A 13,835-nucleotide genomic window follows, 5' to 3' on the forward strand; every position below is an offset into this window, starting at 1 on the left:
GAGATGCAAGTTGCAGTAGGTCTCTGTCTTTCTCAGATTCTTAGATTAAAAAATCTTGAATCAGGTGCCAAAAGCCTGTGAGATCTCACACAGCTATATACTTGGTACTTTGTACTTGATTTTTGATTCCTGAGGCTTTAGGATGATCTGAAGATATACATTCAAGGTCTTTTTTTAAAAAATTTGGAGGATCAGAAATTAATCTCCATTGTTAGCTGACTTAATTTTTAATAACATGCTAGATTCTACTTTAATTCCATGCCTGCAGAAACTGGGACTTTCCAGGATAAAAACACAGCAAACAAATTACACCAGTATACACTATAAAAATTTCAAGGAAATTACAAAAGTTGGCAGCAGAGAAGAATGCCAAGTGTGCAGTTCAGATTTGTTAATCACTTGCTCTTGCTCCCAGGCAATACATCACGTGTGATATTTTCACTTCAATTTAGATCCTTCTAGTCTTCCTCTGATCTTTTTTTCCTCTTTTCTCCAGCCTTAATATCTGTTCACCATCTGAACTCCTTTCACTACCTGGATTCATTTCACTATCATCTTACTAATAGTCTTGTTTTTTTCTGAAAGATCTTCATCTATGTTTGATTGCATTCAGCCCTATATTGACCTGTGTTTGTGATATTGGTCCCTGGACTTCCTCCATCATTTTGGTGGTAGCTGTGTGCCTGATAGTGCTCTGCCAATAGCTGCTTTGAGCTTCTATCATCTTCTGTTGCTCTGATTCTGCTAGAGCCAGCAATGTTCATTAACCTCTTTTCTTTTTGCATTCTCTCTCACTTCAACCCTCTCTTCCTTCTTTCCTCACCTGTCCTCAATGAACTAAGACTTCAATACCACCTCTCTCTGGCAAGAAGCAAGATCTGTCTGCCATTGGGCTACATCCATCAAGCTTTAAAGGGTAATTTATGTGGTCCTTCTTAAGACAATGAACTCCATCATCTGAATACTCACTCTTTTTATGTGCTCTTTAGCCAGTCTTTCTCTAGTATGTAACCACTGATACTTCCACTCTTCCCTTTCTCTACTATGCTGACATAATCCCACTGGGACTGAATGTGGACATTCCACCTGAAAAGCAGGACTCTATCAGACCCTACTACACTACTTTAAAAGAAGATTAGATGGAATCATCATTTTTTCAGAATTTCCTGCAGTGAAAGAAACAAAACAAAACAAAGATTTAAAATAGAGTACAAAATTATTGATTAAATAAATATTTTTGGCTTGAGATTTTCACTGAAAAATGTAAATTGGTCAGATTCCAGTGTTAAACTTTTCTGGATCAGTTCCTAGTCCTGAGAGTAATCAGGATAATATTTTGCACTTATGTGAATTTAACTTTATGAAAGGGGAAGACTAAGAATAGGAATGTACAGTGAGATTGGTATTTTCACACTAAGGCATTACTGTACAGGAAAGTTAGTGTGCTAACTGGTTGAAATACAGTTTTACGAAACACTAGCTATTTCACCCTGCACCCCTCTTCATTACAAACTAGTGATGATGTTTAGCACTACTGTTTAGCAGTTGCTTCATAATTAGTGTATAGGCTCCAGCTGCACTAATAAATTAATGAGGGTCTAGAAACATTCCCATGCCCCAGAACCCCATCATCTATACTGCAAATTTCTTAGTGCAGTTACTTGTATGCTTTTTCCACCATGTTTCAAAGAGTTAATATTTCAAGGACTATTTTTAATATATAGCTTCCAAAATCACTCTGGAAGAAAAGAGAATTTGCCAACAGAGACATGGACCATTTGTTGTGAGGTGCCTGCTCTGGGACATTGCATTAGAGATGTGTGCACGTCTACAGGGGTATGATATAATAGGCATCACAGAAACATGGTGGGATGGCTCCTATGACTGGAGTGTTGGAATGGAAGGTTACAGGCTCTTTAGAAAAGACAGGCCTGGCAGGCGGGGAGGGGGAGTTGCCCTTTATCTTAGGGATAGGCTGGAGAGTATGGAACTCTGTCTAGGGAGAGGTGAGCAGTCCACAGAGAGTTTGTGCGTCAGGGTTAAAGGGCATATAGCTATGGGAGACATTACTGTGGGGATCTGTTACAGACTGCCTGATCAAGGAGAACCTGCGGATGAAGCCCTCCATGGACAGATAGGAAAAGCCTCACGCTCGCAGGCCCTTGTTCTCATGGGTGACTTCAACCACCCTGACATCTGTTGGAAGGATGGTACGGCCCGGCACAAGCAATCCAGGAGGTTCCTCGATTGTGTGGAAGACAACTTCCTTCTGCAAGTTATAGAGGAGCCGACAAGGAGAGGTGCCATGCTTGACCTCGTGCTCACCAACAGGGAAGGACTCATTGGAAATGTGACTCTCCAGGGCAGCCTTGGGTGCAGCAATCATGAGATGGTCGAATTTGAGATCCTCAGGACAGTGAGAAGAGCGTGCAGCAAACTCACTGCCCTGGACTTCAAAAGAGCAGACTTTGGCCTCTTCAGGTACCTGCTTAGGAAGGTTCCATGGGATACAGTCCTAGAGGGCAGAGGGGCCCAAGACTGTTGGTTGATATTCAAGGACCACCTGCTGCAAGCTCAGGAGAGTTGCATCCCAACCAGAAGGAAGTGCAGCAGAAGGGCCAGGAGACCTCCTTGGATGGATAAGGAGCTCCTGAGGAAAATTCAGTTGAAAAAAGAGGTTTATAATAAGTGGAAGCAAGGACAGGTGGCATGGGAAGAGTACAGGGATGTTGTGCGGGAAGCTAGGGACCAGGTTAGGAAAGCTAAGGCCCAGTTAGAATTAAACTTAGCTAGAGGTATTAAAGATAACAGGAAGGGATTCTACAGGTACATAGCAAATATAAAACAGACTAGGGAGAATGTAGGCCCCCTCAGGAGGCTCTCGGGAGAACTGGATACACAGGATTTGGAGAAGGCTGAGGTTCTGAATGACTTCTTTGACTTGGTCTTCACTGGCAAAGGCTCTGACAAAAACACCCAAATCTTGAAAGGCAGGTGCAGGGACTGTGAGAATGAAGACCTTGCGCCCACTGTAGGAGAGGATCTGGTTCGAGACCATCTTAAAAATCTGAACGTGCACAAGTCCTTGGGTCCTGATGAGATCCATCCACGGGTCCTGAAGGAGCTGGCAAATGAAGTTGCGAAGCCGCTGGCCGTCATATTAGAGAAATAATGGCAGTCAGGTGAAGTTCCTAACAACTGGAAAAAGGGAAATATAACCCCCATTTTCAAGAAGGGGAAAATGGATGACCCAGGGAATTACAGACCAGTCAGTCTCTCCTCTGTGCCCGGCAAAAGCTTGGAGCAGATTCTCCTGGAAGGCATGCTAAGGCACATAAAAATCAACAAGGTGCTTGGGGGCAGCCAGCATGGCTTCACTAAGGGGAAATCCTGCCTGACCAATTTGGTGGCCTTCTGTGATGGGGCTACAGAACAATGGACAGGGGTAGAGCAGTTGGTGTCATCTACCTGGACTTGTGTAAAGTGTTCGACACTGTCCCACACAGCATCCTTGTCTCTAAATTGGAGAGACATCAATTTGATGGATGGACCACTCGGTGGATAAAGAACTGGCTGGATGGCCACACACAAAGAATTGTGGTCAATGGCTCAATGTCTGGCTGGAGACCAGTAACGAGTGGTGTCCCTCAGGGATAGGTGTTGGGACTGGTCTTGTTCAACATCTTTGTTGGTGACATGGACAGTGGGATTGGGTGCGCCCTCAGCAAGTTTGCCGATGACACCAAGCTGTGTGGTTCGGTTGATACCCTGGAGGGAAGAAATGCCATCCAGAGGGACCTTGACACGCTCATGAGGTGGGCTGATGCCAACCTCATGAAGTTTAACCATGCCAAGTACAAGGTCCTCCACCTGGGTCGGAGCAATCCCAGGCACAGCTACAGGTTGGGCAGAGAAGAGATTCAGAGCAGCCCTGCAGAGAAGGACTTGGGGGTGTTGGTTGATGAGAAAATGAACATGAGCTGGCTTCAGTGTGCATTTGCAGCCTAGAAAGCCAACCGTATCCTGGGCTGCATCAAGAGGAGCGTGACCAGCAGGTCGAAGGAGGTGATCCTGCCCCTCTACTCTGCTCTTGTGAGACCTCACCTGGAGTATTGTGTGCAGTTCTGGTGTCCTCAACGTAAAATGCACATGGAACTGTTGGAACAAGTGCAGAGGAGTACCACGAGGATGATCAGGGGACTGGAGCACCTCCTGTATGAAGACAGGCTGAGGAAGTTGGGGCTGTTCAGCCTGGAGAAGAGAAGGCTGTGTGGAGACCTCATAGCAGCTTTCCACTATCTGAAGGGGGCCTATAGGGATGCTGGAGAGGGACTCTTCATTAGAGACTGTAGTGACAGGACAAGGGGTAACGGGTTAAAACTCAAACAGGGGAAGTTTATGTTGGATATAAGGAGGAAATTCTTTCCTGTTAGGGTGGTGAGGCACTGGAATAGGTTGTGCAGGGAGGTTGTGAATTCTCCATCCCTGGCAGTGTTCAAGACCAGGCTGGACGAGGCCTTGGGTGATATGATTTAGTGTAAGGTGTCCCTGCCCATGGCAGGGGGGTTGGAACTAGATGATCTTAAGGTCCTTTCCAGCCCTAACTATTCTATGATTCTATGTAGACAGAATCTTTTCTTTTTGCTTTTCTTTTCTCAGAGTCAATAATTCTAATAAATGCTAATTTAATAAATCAGCATAACTTTCCCTTTTAAACTACTAGCGTTCACTTCCAAAGGAAGTGTTGCAATATAGATAGTACATAGCCCTGAATAATACAAAAAAAGGACCATGAGAAAAACAGCATAGTCTAGCAGGTCAGTATAAAACTGAATCTTGGGAGCTGCAAGTGCCTTCCCAAAGGAAGTGTCTTGACAGCTCCCTGTCAGTTCTGTGGTTAAAGCAGTTTCAGGCTAAAACTAAATGGTGTCATATCCCTCTTGCACAGTGAAAAGGAATAGAACTGCCTAGTTAGTTAGCTTAATCTGTCTTTTCTCTAATTTGTCTGTTTTGCATAACCACAGTATTAACCAGCAGTTCACTCCTGCTAGTCCCCAGTGCTACACAGAAGAAAAGAACCCATTTGTATGTTACAGCGTAATCGTAATATCTACTAATTTCTTCCCGTACACTGCATGCCTCTTTTGAAAGGAGATTGCTGACATTATCACCATTTTATAAATGAGGAGACTTATAGTACAGCAAAATGATTTCTCAGGAGCTGAGCATTACTGATAAAGTAAAGCCTGATATCAGTATAACTGATAAAGCAGAGAATAACATTTGGGTCTCTTAAATTCTCAGTACAGTTCACTCCCTGAAAGCTTCAGTGTTCACTTGCACCTGGGATTATAAGTGAAGTCTGCAGCAAACCTTTTTCTCCTGCATTTCTAACTTATTTATTTTCTAATTTTCTTAATGTCACCACATTCTGAAGTGAGTAATTACAAAATTACTTGATTTCCATACGTTGTGTCCACAAGGACATAGCAAGGACTTTCTAATGGTGGTGGTAGAAAATAGGGTTGACTTCAAAGAAGGGTGCTAGCACTACCCTTTTTTAAAAAAGAGTCTTATGCTGTCACGTTAGTGCTTTCACAAAATGAGACGTAAATCTCCATGGATTGAGGAAAATGTATCGTTTGGAAAAGCCCTGCAAACTTTCATCTCAGCTTCACAGCACTTCATCACATGTAAACTCTCATAGGAGCATCTGTCTATTGCTTTTCTATTTCAAGCACTTATGCCATACTCCAGTCCTGGCCATAGGTCTCCTCCTTTTCCAATAAGTGATGCTATTGTGCCGAAGGGTGAGAGAAGAGGGCTTCTTTTGTAAATTAAGGTCAGTTGTAAGACTCCTATGTTCGTTTTGTTCCTTAGAGCTAAGGTTTTCAGAGAAGTCAGAACCACATTCTTATACAAATAGTTTTCCTTGGGGTATTTTGACCTTCAGGTAGAATCTGGAAAGCTTAAGAATAAGGTAGCAAATTCCTGGCACTAAAGTGGAGGGGATTTGCCTTCTCCTCCTACCCCAAGAAAAAAAAAAAACAGACAAGAAAGACAGTATCTGGATAGTGAATTTTGCTAAAGGGAGTTTTTCATATTTCCTGTTGTCCCAGCTAGGACTACGTTTACACTTACACTGTTAACATATTTGAATATTTATTTGCTTTTCCAGTTCTCACTCTTCCCAGACTCTTTAATCTGTGCACATTAAACCTATCATAATCTACTATCTGTTTATAAGTAAGCATTTTGCTAGTTGATCTCCTCCTGCAATTAGTCATCTGTTACTTTTTTTTTTCCTTAAAGAAAGGCTAGTATCAAATTTAGAACTTTATTCCTCTTCTGTGACAAGAAGCATCCCCGCAAGATCACACTGCCTTGAAGAGGTGGACGATATCAGGCTCCTTGCCTTAAGATACTGCTACAATTAAGTATGTTTGCTATCTGGGATCTAAAAAGTGAGTGCTAGGATCTAATGAGTTTCAAAAACTAACAACTTTCTAAAGCTACTGTTCCAGAGTTCGAGGATTCCAGGTGAGAGAAACCGAGACGCAAATATAGAACTCTCGACTAGTTTATTAATATAGGAAAACATAGAGATAGTAAAGGATACAGTAAAGGATACTTCTGATGTTTGGTTATGTTACAAACCCCAAGGACCCTGGGAAGACGATCAGGAAACCAGCTCTGAGAATCATCATCACAGTGCGAGGTGACAGGCTCAACCTTAGCAGGCATCCCCGCAGAGGCCACATAGACCTTGGTGGTATGAGGTTCTGCCTCCCCTGCATTGCATGAGGCTCAGGCTTTTATACTGACAAAAATGCACACTCATTCCAATGGGGGGGCAGCCAGATGTAGGGGCAGCCTACATCAGAGGAAGTGGCCAGCAATATCTAGAAAGGTCTCTGAGGGTCGAGACTTTTCCAGGGAGTCCTAAAGAAGAACTTTCTGGGTAGGAACCAAAGCTGGACTTTCTGGGGAGCAGCTAAAGCAGGACTCTCTGGGGAGGAGCCAAAATGGACAAACAGTACTTTTCTACCTTTGTGTGTTTCACCATGGACCATTATCCATTGTCCCTGACACAGCTAGTTTTGATTTCAATGAACCCGGCTATAGATTCTTGCTACCTGGAACCAACTTCTTGTGTTTAGCTGATGATTGAAATGAACAAAGCCTTGCAGAGTCTCTGCTTAGACACAGTTTTAATGACCCCTTTTAGTTCTGTGGCAGCTCTTAGTTATTGAGTCCCAATGGCAGGTCATGGTGGTCCTTGTACATGTGGTGCTACATGTACAGAGCAGCTATGAAAAGACTCCCTCTCTTAGGCAGCAAAGCAAAGACTGAAGTAGCATCTTGCAGCTACCTGTGTTGGTTACAATTGAAGAGTCATCAATATCCCAGAGTGAAAATGTGTCTGCATTGATTTTAGGTGTGGGAACGTTAAGCAATGTCATCTGTCATAGCTGGCTGACAGTATATTTTGGAAGGGTGGGCTAGAACATGGAGGAGTGCCAAATTACTCTCACAATTTGGCAACTTCATGAAAACAATCTTGTCTTCCCTGCAAGCTAGAAAACTGAGTCTAATTACTTAACTCTTAGTAGTCTTGAACTTGGTGCTTATTCCTATGCTCAGCTGTTCTTTGACAATAACATTAATTTGAATATTTTACAAGAACATTTGAAGTTTAGATGTATATGGAGAGTTGATTGCTTTTTCCATAATTAGGATTGCAACTGTGATCTTTTATAAAGCTATTATTAATCCCAGTATTACCATAGCTGTAGCTTCCAGGACTGACTGAGTTTAGAAATTACTCAGTTTCTTTTAAAGGCTAAGATAAGCATTTATGGCAAGCTTCAGTGTAGTTAACCTGGCCAAGCTTTAGGACTGGCTATGGCCTTACTACTGTACATTTTAAAATGGAATGGCTTTACCTTTCACACCACTATCACTACCTTCCAGTTCATGAAATATTCCAGGCAGTTACATTTTCTTGGTAGCTTGTGTATATTTGTATTAGAAGAAAGCAAGTTGTAAATGATGGAAGTTATTAGTGTTCACTCTATACAGTTAACACTGTCTGAAATACAGTCTGAAAATCTACATTTCTATACACATAAGATACATGCAAAGCTATATTCTATGTAAATCCAGTTGTTTGTTTGCTGTTCATTTGGAGAGAATGTAGAGGTCTCTCTGTGTTTTATGAGTGCAAAACAAAAGAAATCGCTCTAACAGATGGTGTTATAGCTCTGTTTTTCAAGAGTTATGACCCAAGTCATAGACCCAGTTTATAGGGTTGATTATTATTTCTGCTAACAGTGCTACTTGTTTGTAATAAGATTTTACAGTGAAATAATTTCTGAACAACTTGCACACTGCAGAATTTTTTAAGCAGGTCCCTGGGAGTGATGGTGTTAGGTGGAGTATAGCACTAGGTGGTACAGAAGGAGGTGTAAGGCAATTGGTGAAACAGTTCAAGAGCTTGAAGATCATACATTTGATGATCAATAGCATTCTGTTATTCCATATATCATCCCTGATGTGTGCGTATGAAATGCCTCAACCTATTCAACAGAGTGAAGGCATTACCTCAGCTGTTGAGGCCAGTGGTGTGTTGTTCTCAGAGCCACAGGGAGAGAAGTCCATTTAAAAAGAACTTGAGACCAAACATTTCGACCATTAGAAACCATTTTAGCAACTCTATCTGGAGTTTTCCAGGAGGGTTACTTTATGACCTCTCAGCTCATTCTGAATAGCTCATCTATGTCTATGCTGAACATCTTCATTAGGATGATAAGTGTACCCAGAACCTCAAAAACATAACATTGATGTTTATGTTCCAGGTATCTCTCATTGATAGTTCTTTTCCTTACAGATTTTTGTGTGTGTGTTTGTTTGCTTTTGAAAAAGGAGCCACATCCTCACCTGTGTCCAGAGTGAAAGCTTGTGTAAGTGGTATGAACGCATAAATGCAAAGATGATCAGAAGCTCATTCATGCGGCATATTTGCATTGCTGCTCCTTTGTACAGGCCTGATCCCTCACACTGCACAGAAGGGCCTCTGCAGAGCTGAAGTTTATGCTAGCTGTGATGACAATTTCAGGCTAAGAAAGCCTGGCACTCCGCAAAGAGTCTGGCTTTTTCCTCCTGCCAGGCCTTACTATCCCAGTTACAGTCACACCAGCTTGCTGTGTGGTGTAAGTGACTGTAGGGCTCCCTTGTTGCTGGTGCTAAATATGTGCAGCTCTAAGTCAGAATGGGCTGCTTTTAGTGTCAGCTTTTGTCTCTCACTCAAGCCTGTTATGTGGAGGTAAAGACAAGCTTGCATGGACCATCTCTTCAGTTTTCTTTTTCGCTGCTCAGCAGGCACCATATCTGGGATTCTGTGCTGTATCCCACTAACATGCTGCAATTTTAACCAGTTTGAAGTGAGGGTAGACCATGTTCATTCCTATCTGCTAATTTTGAATGCTAGTGATGGTCTAATATGGCAATGAGTTCAAATGGCTGCTTTTGTGGCAGCAAAATATAATATCCATAAATGACCAAACTTGGAGCTTGGCTTAGCTGTTTGGTTTGGGGTGTTTTTTTTGGTTTCTATTTGAGTATATCTTTTTTTATTTTAAAGAAACCTTCTTCTTTCCATCCCTGGATCTTTCTACCTCTTCTCACACTTCCACAGCCCATACTGCCAATGCTGGTATTTCTTTTACAGGCACACACGATAAGGTGGTTGCAGTGAGAAATTTCTGGCAAAGAATATGATAGCTCCATTTCTAGGAGATATTTTCCACAGTGGGCAGGATGGGGAAGGTAGGGTGAGAGTGAAGTGATTGCCTGCATTGCATTCTCAGGGAACAGGAAAACTAAACATAGCCTGTTGTCTTCACCAGGAAAGCAACCTGCTGATATTAGTAAGTGTTCAGGCATGTGTGAAGTGATCTCACAACTGCCAGGTTCAGACTCAGCAAGTGCAAGGGTCATTTGCGCACTCAGAAAGAACTACTCCTTGTAGGCACATATTTTTATTTTATTTGTTCAGATTTTAGTATGTTTAAGACTAAGATGAAAATGAGGAGAAAAAAGACAAAACACTGGACTGGTTTGGTCTGCGTTTTCCTATTCCTTTCATTGCACATTTGAGAGATGGCTCTCAGAACTTGTGCGGTTTTGAATGTGGGATGTTGGACCCACAGAAGTTGGGAAGCCTGAACGCTTGTTTGAATTTTATGGCTCTGCTCCTCTCTGCCAGTACCAAGAACAGTAAACACCATACTGTTCTTATTTCTCTTCTCCTCTCTTTTCCCTTAGTGTCAAAAGTAACCTTTTTTTTTCTTTTTTTTTCTTCTTTTTTTTTTTTTAAGGATGATTCCAGCTACAAACAAAGCCTTTGTTGTAAACAACCTTGTTTCTGGAACAGGCTATGACCTCTGTGTCCTGGCAATGTGGGATGACACAGCCACAACCCTTACTGCCACCAATATTGTGGGATGCGCTCAGTTCTTCACCAAAGAAGACTACCCTCAGTGTCAGTCGATGCACAGTCAGTTCCTGGGAGGGACCATGATTCTGATCATTGGAGGCATCATTGTGGCAACTCTGTTGGTATTCATTGTAGTTCTCATGGTCCGCTATAAGGTCTGCGGCAATTCCCAGGGCAAGATGTCCAACGTCAGCAATGTCTGCTCACAGACAAATGGAGCACAACCAGTTCAGAATGGAGTCTTGCCCCAAGTCAACCCCAAAGTGGTGGTGAGAAACGAACTTATGGAATTCAACTGTCAGTCTGCACGGAGCAGCATCTCCTCTTCCTCCAGCTCTGCAAACAGCCGTGAGTGTGATGACTATAGCCTTCAAAGTGAACAGGGCACATTGTCCAGTAAGTGGAGGCCTCCTTCCAGGTCAAAACACAATATTGACCGGCTAATGGGAGCTTTTGCCTCCCTGGAACTAAAACGTCAGAAAAAGGAGGAGATGACAGACTCAAGAACTTCCACAGTGGCCTGCCACTCGGACAAAGAGCCACTGTTGGGCCAGCCGGAGTCCAAATTTCGCAGCCTCCTCATGTTGCCTCTGGAGGGCAAAACTAAACGTAGCCATTCTTTTGACATGGGTGACTTCACCACATCTCAGTGTTGTACCTACCCAAAAAAGATAACAAACATTTGGACAAAGAGAAGCCTTTCGGTGAACGGCATGCTTTTACAGTATGATGACAATGACCTAACAGGGGTAAAAGGGACTTTCGGGAGCTCAGAGTGGGTAATGGAAAGCACAGTGTAAATATCAATGTCTCCACCCTCCTCTTCTCCCCTCGTGTTATAAAACGTGGTTTGCTGCAGGGCCATTCATTGGAAAGAGAGGGGAAGAAATGTTTTCAGTTGTACCAGCCAAAAAGATAAGTAAACAAATAAGTAACAGGGATATTAAAAGAGAAAGAAGGTCATGAAATGTGAATAGGCATGTATGGAGCCTTTCTTTTCTGGCCCCAACTAAATCATGAGTGAATGTTTCCAGGCATTTGGTAGGTTTATTTAGCATTGTTTTCCAAAAGTTATTCAGACTCCTGGTGAACCATTAAGCAAAGAAAATGAAAAGGCATTTAACAGCATAAACATAATTTAACAGGGTTTGGTTTGGTTTTGTTTTTTAAAGGGCACCTCTTTTAACCATAGAAGTACACTTCTGTGGATATAAAACTCGTGCTAGGATATATCTGGTTGTCATTGCAAGTGACTTTCTCAAAAGTGCAGGCAGGGCATCCACAGGGACAGATCAGAGCAAACTGTTTGGCATAATCTCATGGTGTTAGCTGTGACATCTGGGAAAACAATACTTGTTATTGAGTGGGCTTTTGGTTCAAATTTAATGAGTTCTCTTCTGGTTTGCCTTGTTAGTGCTTTTGAGTTGTTTTTTTCCCCACAACACAAAATATGTTTCCATGCATTTTTTGTTTTGTTTTCAGTCTCATCAAATCCCCAAGATGAAAAGAAGGATATGTACAAAGGTCAAATTTCTGATGTACTGTATAACTCACCTCCAGTGCACCCCTTTATGTCTTCAGAAAAATAAAATCTAGGGGCTAATACATTTAAAAAAGTAGATAATCCTCTTTCTTCCATCTTCTTCATAGTCTCTGCTTGTCAGTGCTCAAGGCAGATTGCAGCAGCTGTTGATATCTGTAGTGGTGTTGCTGTCAAAGATAGATAGGGAAAATACCAATCAAGGTTTCCTATTAAAGGATAAATAAAGGGAAAATGAAAGTAGCTCCCATGAACTCTTCACATTATTAATACTAATGGCTTCTGGCAAAGGCCACACTGTCACTGTTCAGCTGACAGAAAAAAAACAAAACAACACAGACTTTATTATGAAAAAAAGCTTTGTCTAGTCACCATGATATGGCTTAACTCTATCAGTAGCATCACAGGAAATGTAAGATTTTGTGTATTTCAGGGAATTGGGTATGCTCCAAATTAGCCACCAAACCCAACATAAATTTAGTTGTCTCAGAGAAGGGGTCTCCCATGTGTCCCCTGCATTACAGATGATAGCCTTTCCCCCAGTCCCCAGCATACTCCCGCTCTCCTGTCTGTCACCCTCACTAAGGTCCTTGCTAACCAAGAACAGGAGCTCTTTAGGGCTTGTAAACTGTTTCTCACATTAGGTTTTGGGATCATTGCTATGGTTGTGTAAATGCACATTGCCCACCCATTTGACATAATTTTCCTTAACAACTTTACTGTGATTTCCAGCAGTTTGGTGGCTACTGCAATTGCCCTTTCATTTATTTGTTATTTATTTGTGATCAGCTGCTGGGAACCATCCTGAAATCGCACATTGATTTTGTAAATCCTATGATTTTGTAAGAAGCGTGCGGAAAGGGTGCAAGGCACAGAGAAAATAACACATGAAAAAAATTCTATGTATATTTTTTTTAAAGGTGCAGCGATATATTGTGACATGGCTGTGTACTTTATCTTGTATTTGTCATGTTTCCTACTTGGAGTTTTAGAAAATGACATCCCTGTAATCAGAATATTTTTCCTTTATTTTCTCTTTTTATTTTTCTTTCCTACAAAATGTACAGTAAAAAACATTCCTGGGAAAAGTACTTGCTTTTCATTTATTTACTGTTCTGTGTTCTGCTTTGAAACCTAAGGAAGGAGTAGTAATTATTTTTTAAACTATCTTGGTTATTTTTAGTGTAGCCCTTGAGTTCATCATCGATATCAGTAGCATATGAAGCCATGAAATTTCAAAAGCAGTATCATATGCTGTATATTATTTTCTTTATTAAAAAGGAAAACATCTCTTTCACTTTCTCATACAAGATTAGAGGAAGTAAGCCAACAGATGCTGTTTTAAAATAATGGAGGGTAGACAAAGAGCCCAGGTAGTAAAGTCCACAATCTAACAGCTGCATTTATTACTATTAATCATGATTTTAATTCATTTAGTTTTAATGAATGAGGCTCAATCTGCATCAGCAAATTTGCAAATACTGAGCAAAACAAAACAAGCCCCCAGCAATCACCTTTGGTGCTTACAGCACATCGAGGACTCAGGCACTCAGAGAGGTGGCAGAGACCAACATGGGGAGCCAGCAAGTGTACAGCCCTGAGGGAGGGATGGAGCCAGACTTGCCTGGTGGTGCCAGTTCCTATGCACCTCCTGGGTTGTGATCATCCTTCAGGTGGAACCAGCCACTGCACTGCTTACACAGCCAGCCAAGCACACCTCTGAAATTATCCTGTGTCTTCCCCTTTACCTCTTTGAAAGCTCTCATTACCTCTTTGAAGACCGCTTTGTATTTTGGG

General features: G+C 42.0%; 1 protein-coding gene across 3 annotated transcripts in view; it reads left to right on the forward strand.

The window, feature by feature from the left end:
* Positions 1–13,835, forward strand: part of LRFN2 (leucine rich repeat and fibronectin type III domain containing 2) — a 226,290-nt gene that overhangs the window by 157,814 nt on the left and 54,641 nt on the right. For 2 of the 3 annotated variants that reach the window (XM_061470889.1, XM_061470890.1), the window contains one exon: positions 10,380–13,114. The exons of the other annotated variant lie outside the window; for it this stretch is intronic. In XM_061470889.1, the coding sequence (XP_061326873.1) occupies positions 10,380–11,298 (919 nt within the window). In that variant the 3' untranslated portion in view covers positions 11,299–13,114. Of the gene's footprint in view, positions 1–10,379; positions 13,115–13,835 lie in introns of those variants that run through there. 3 annotated transcript variants of the gene reach the window in all.

The sequence above is a fragment of the Pezoporus flaviventris genome, unplaced genomic scaffold, assembly GCF_033815535.1.
Source record: "Pezoporus flaviventris isolate CSIRO_AGI_PZ_B2104156 unplaced genomic scaffold, CSIRO_AGI_Pfla_v1 ptg000066l, whole genome shotgun sequence".
In the NCBI taxonomy this organism is placed as follows: domain Eukaryota; kingdom Metazoa; phylum Chordata; class Aves; order Psittaciformes; family Psittacidae; genus Pezoporus; species Pezoporus flaviventris.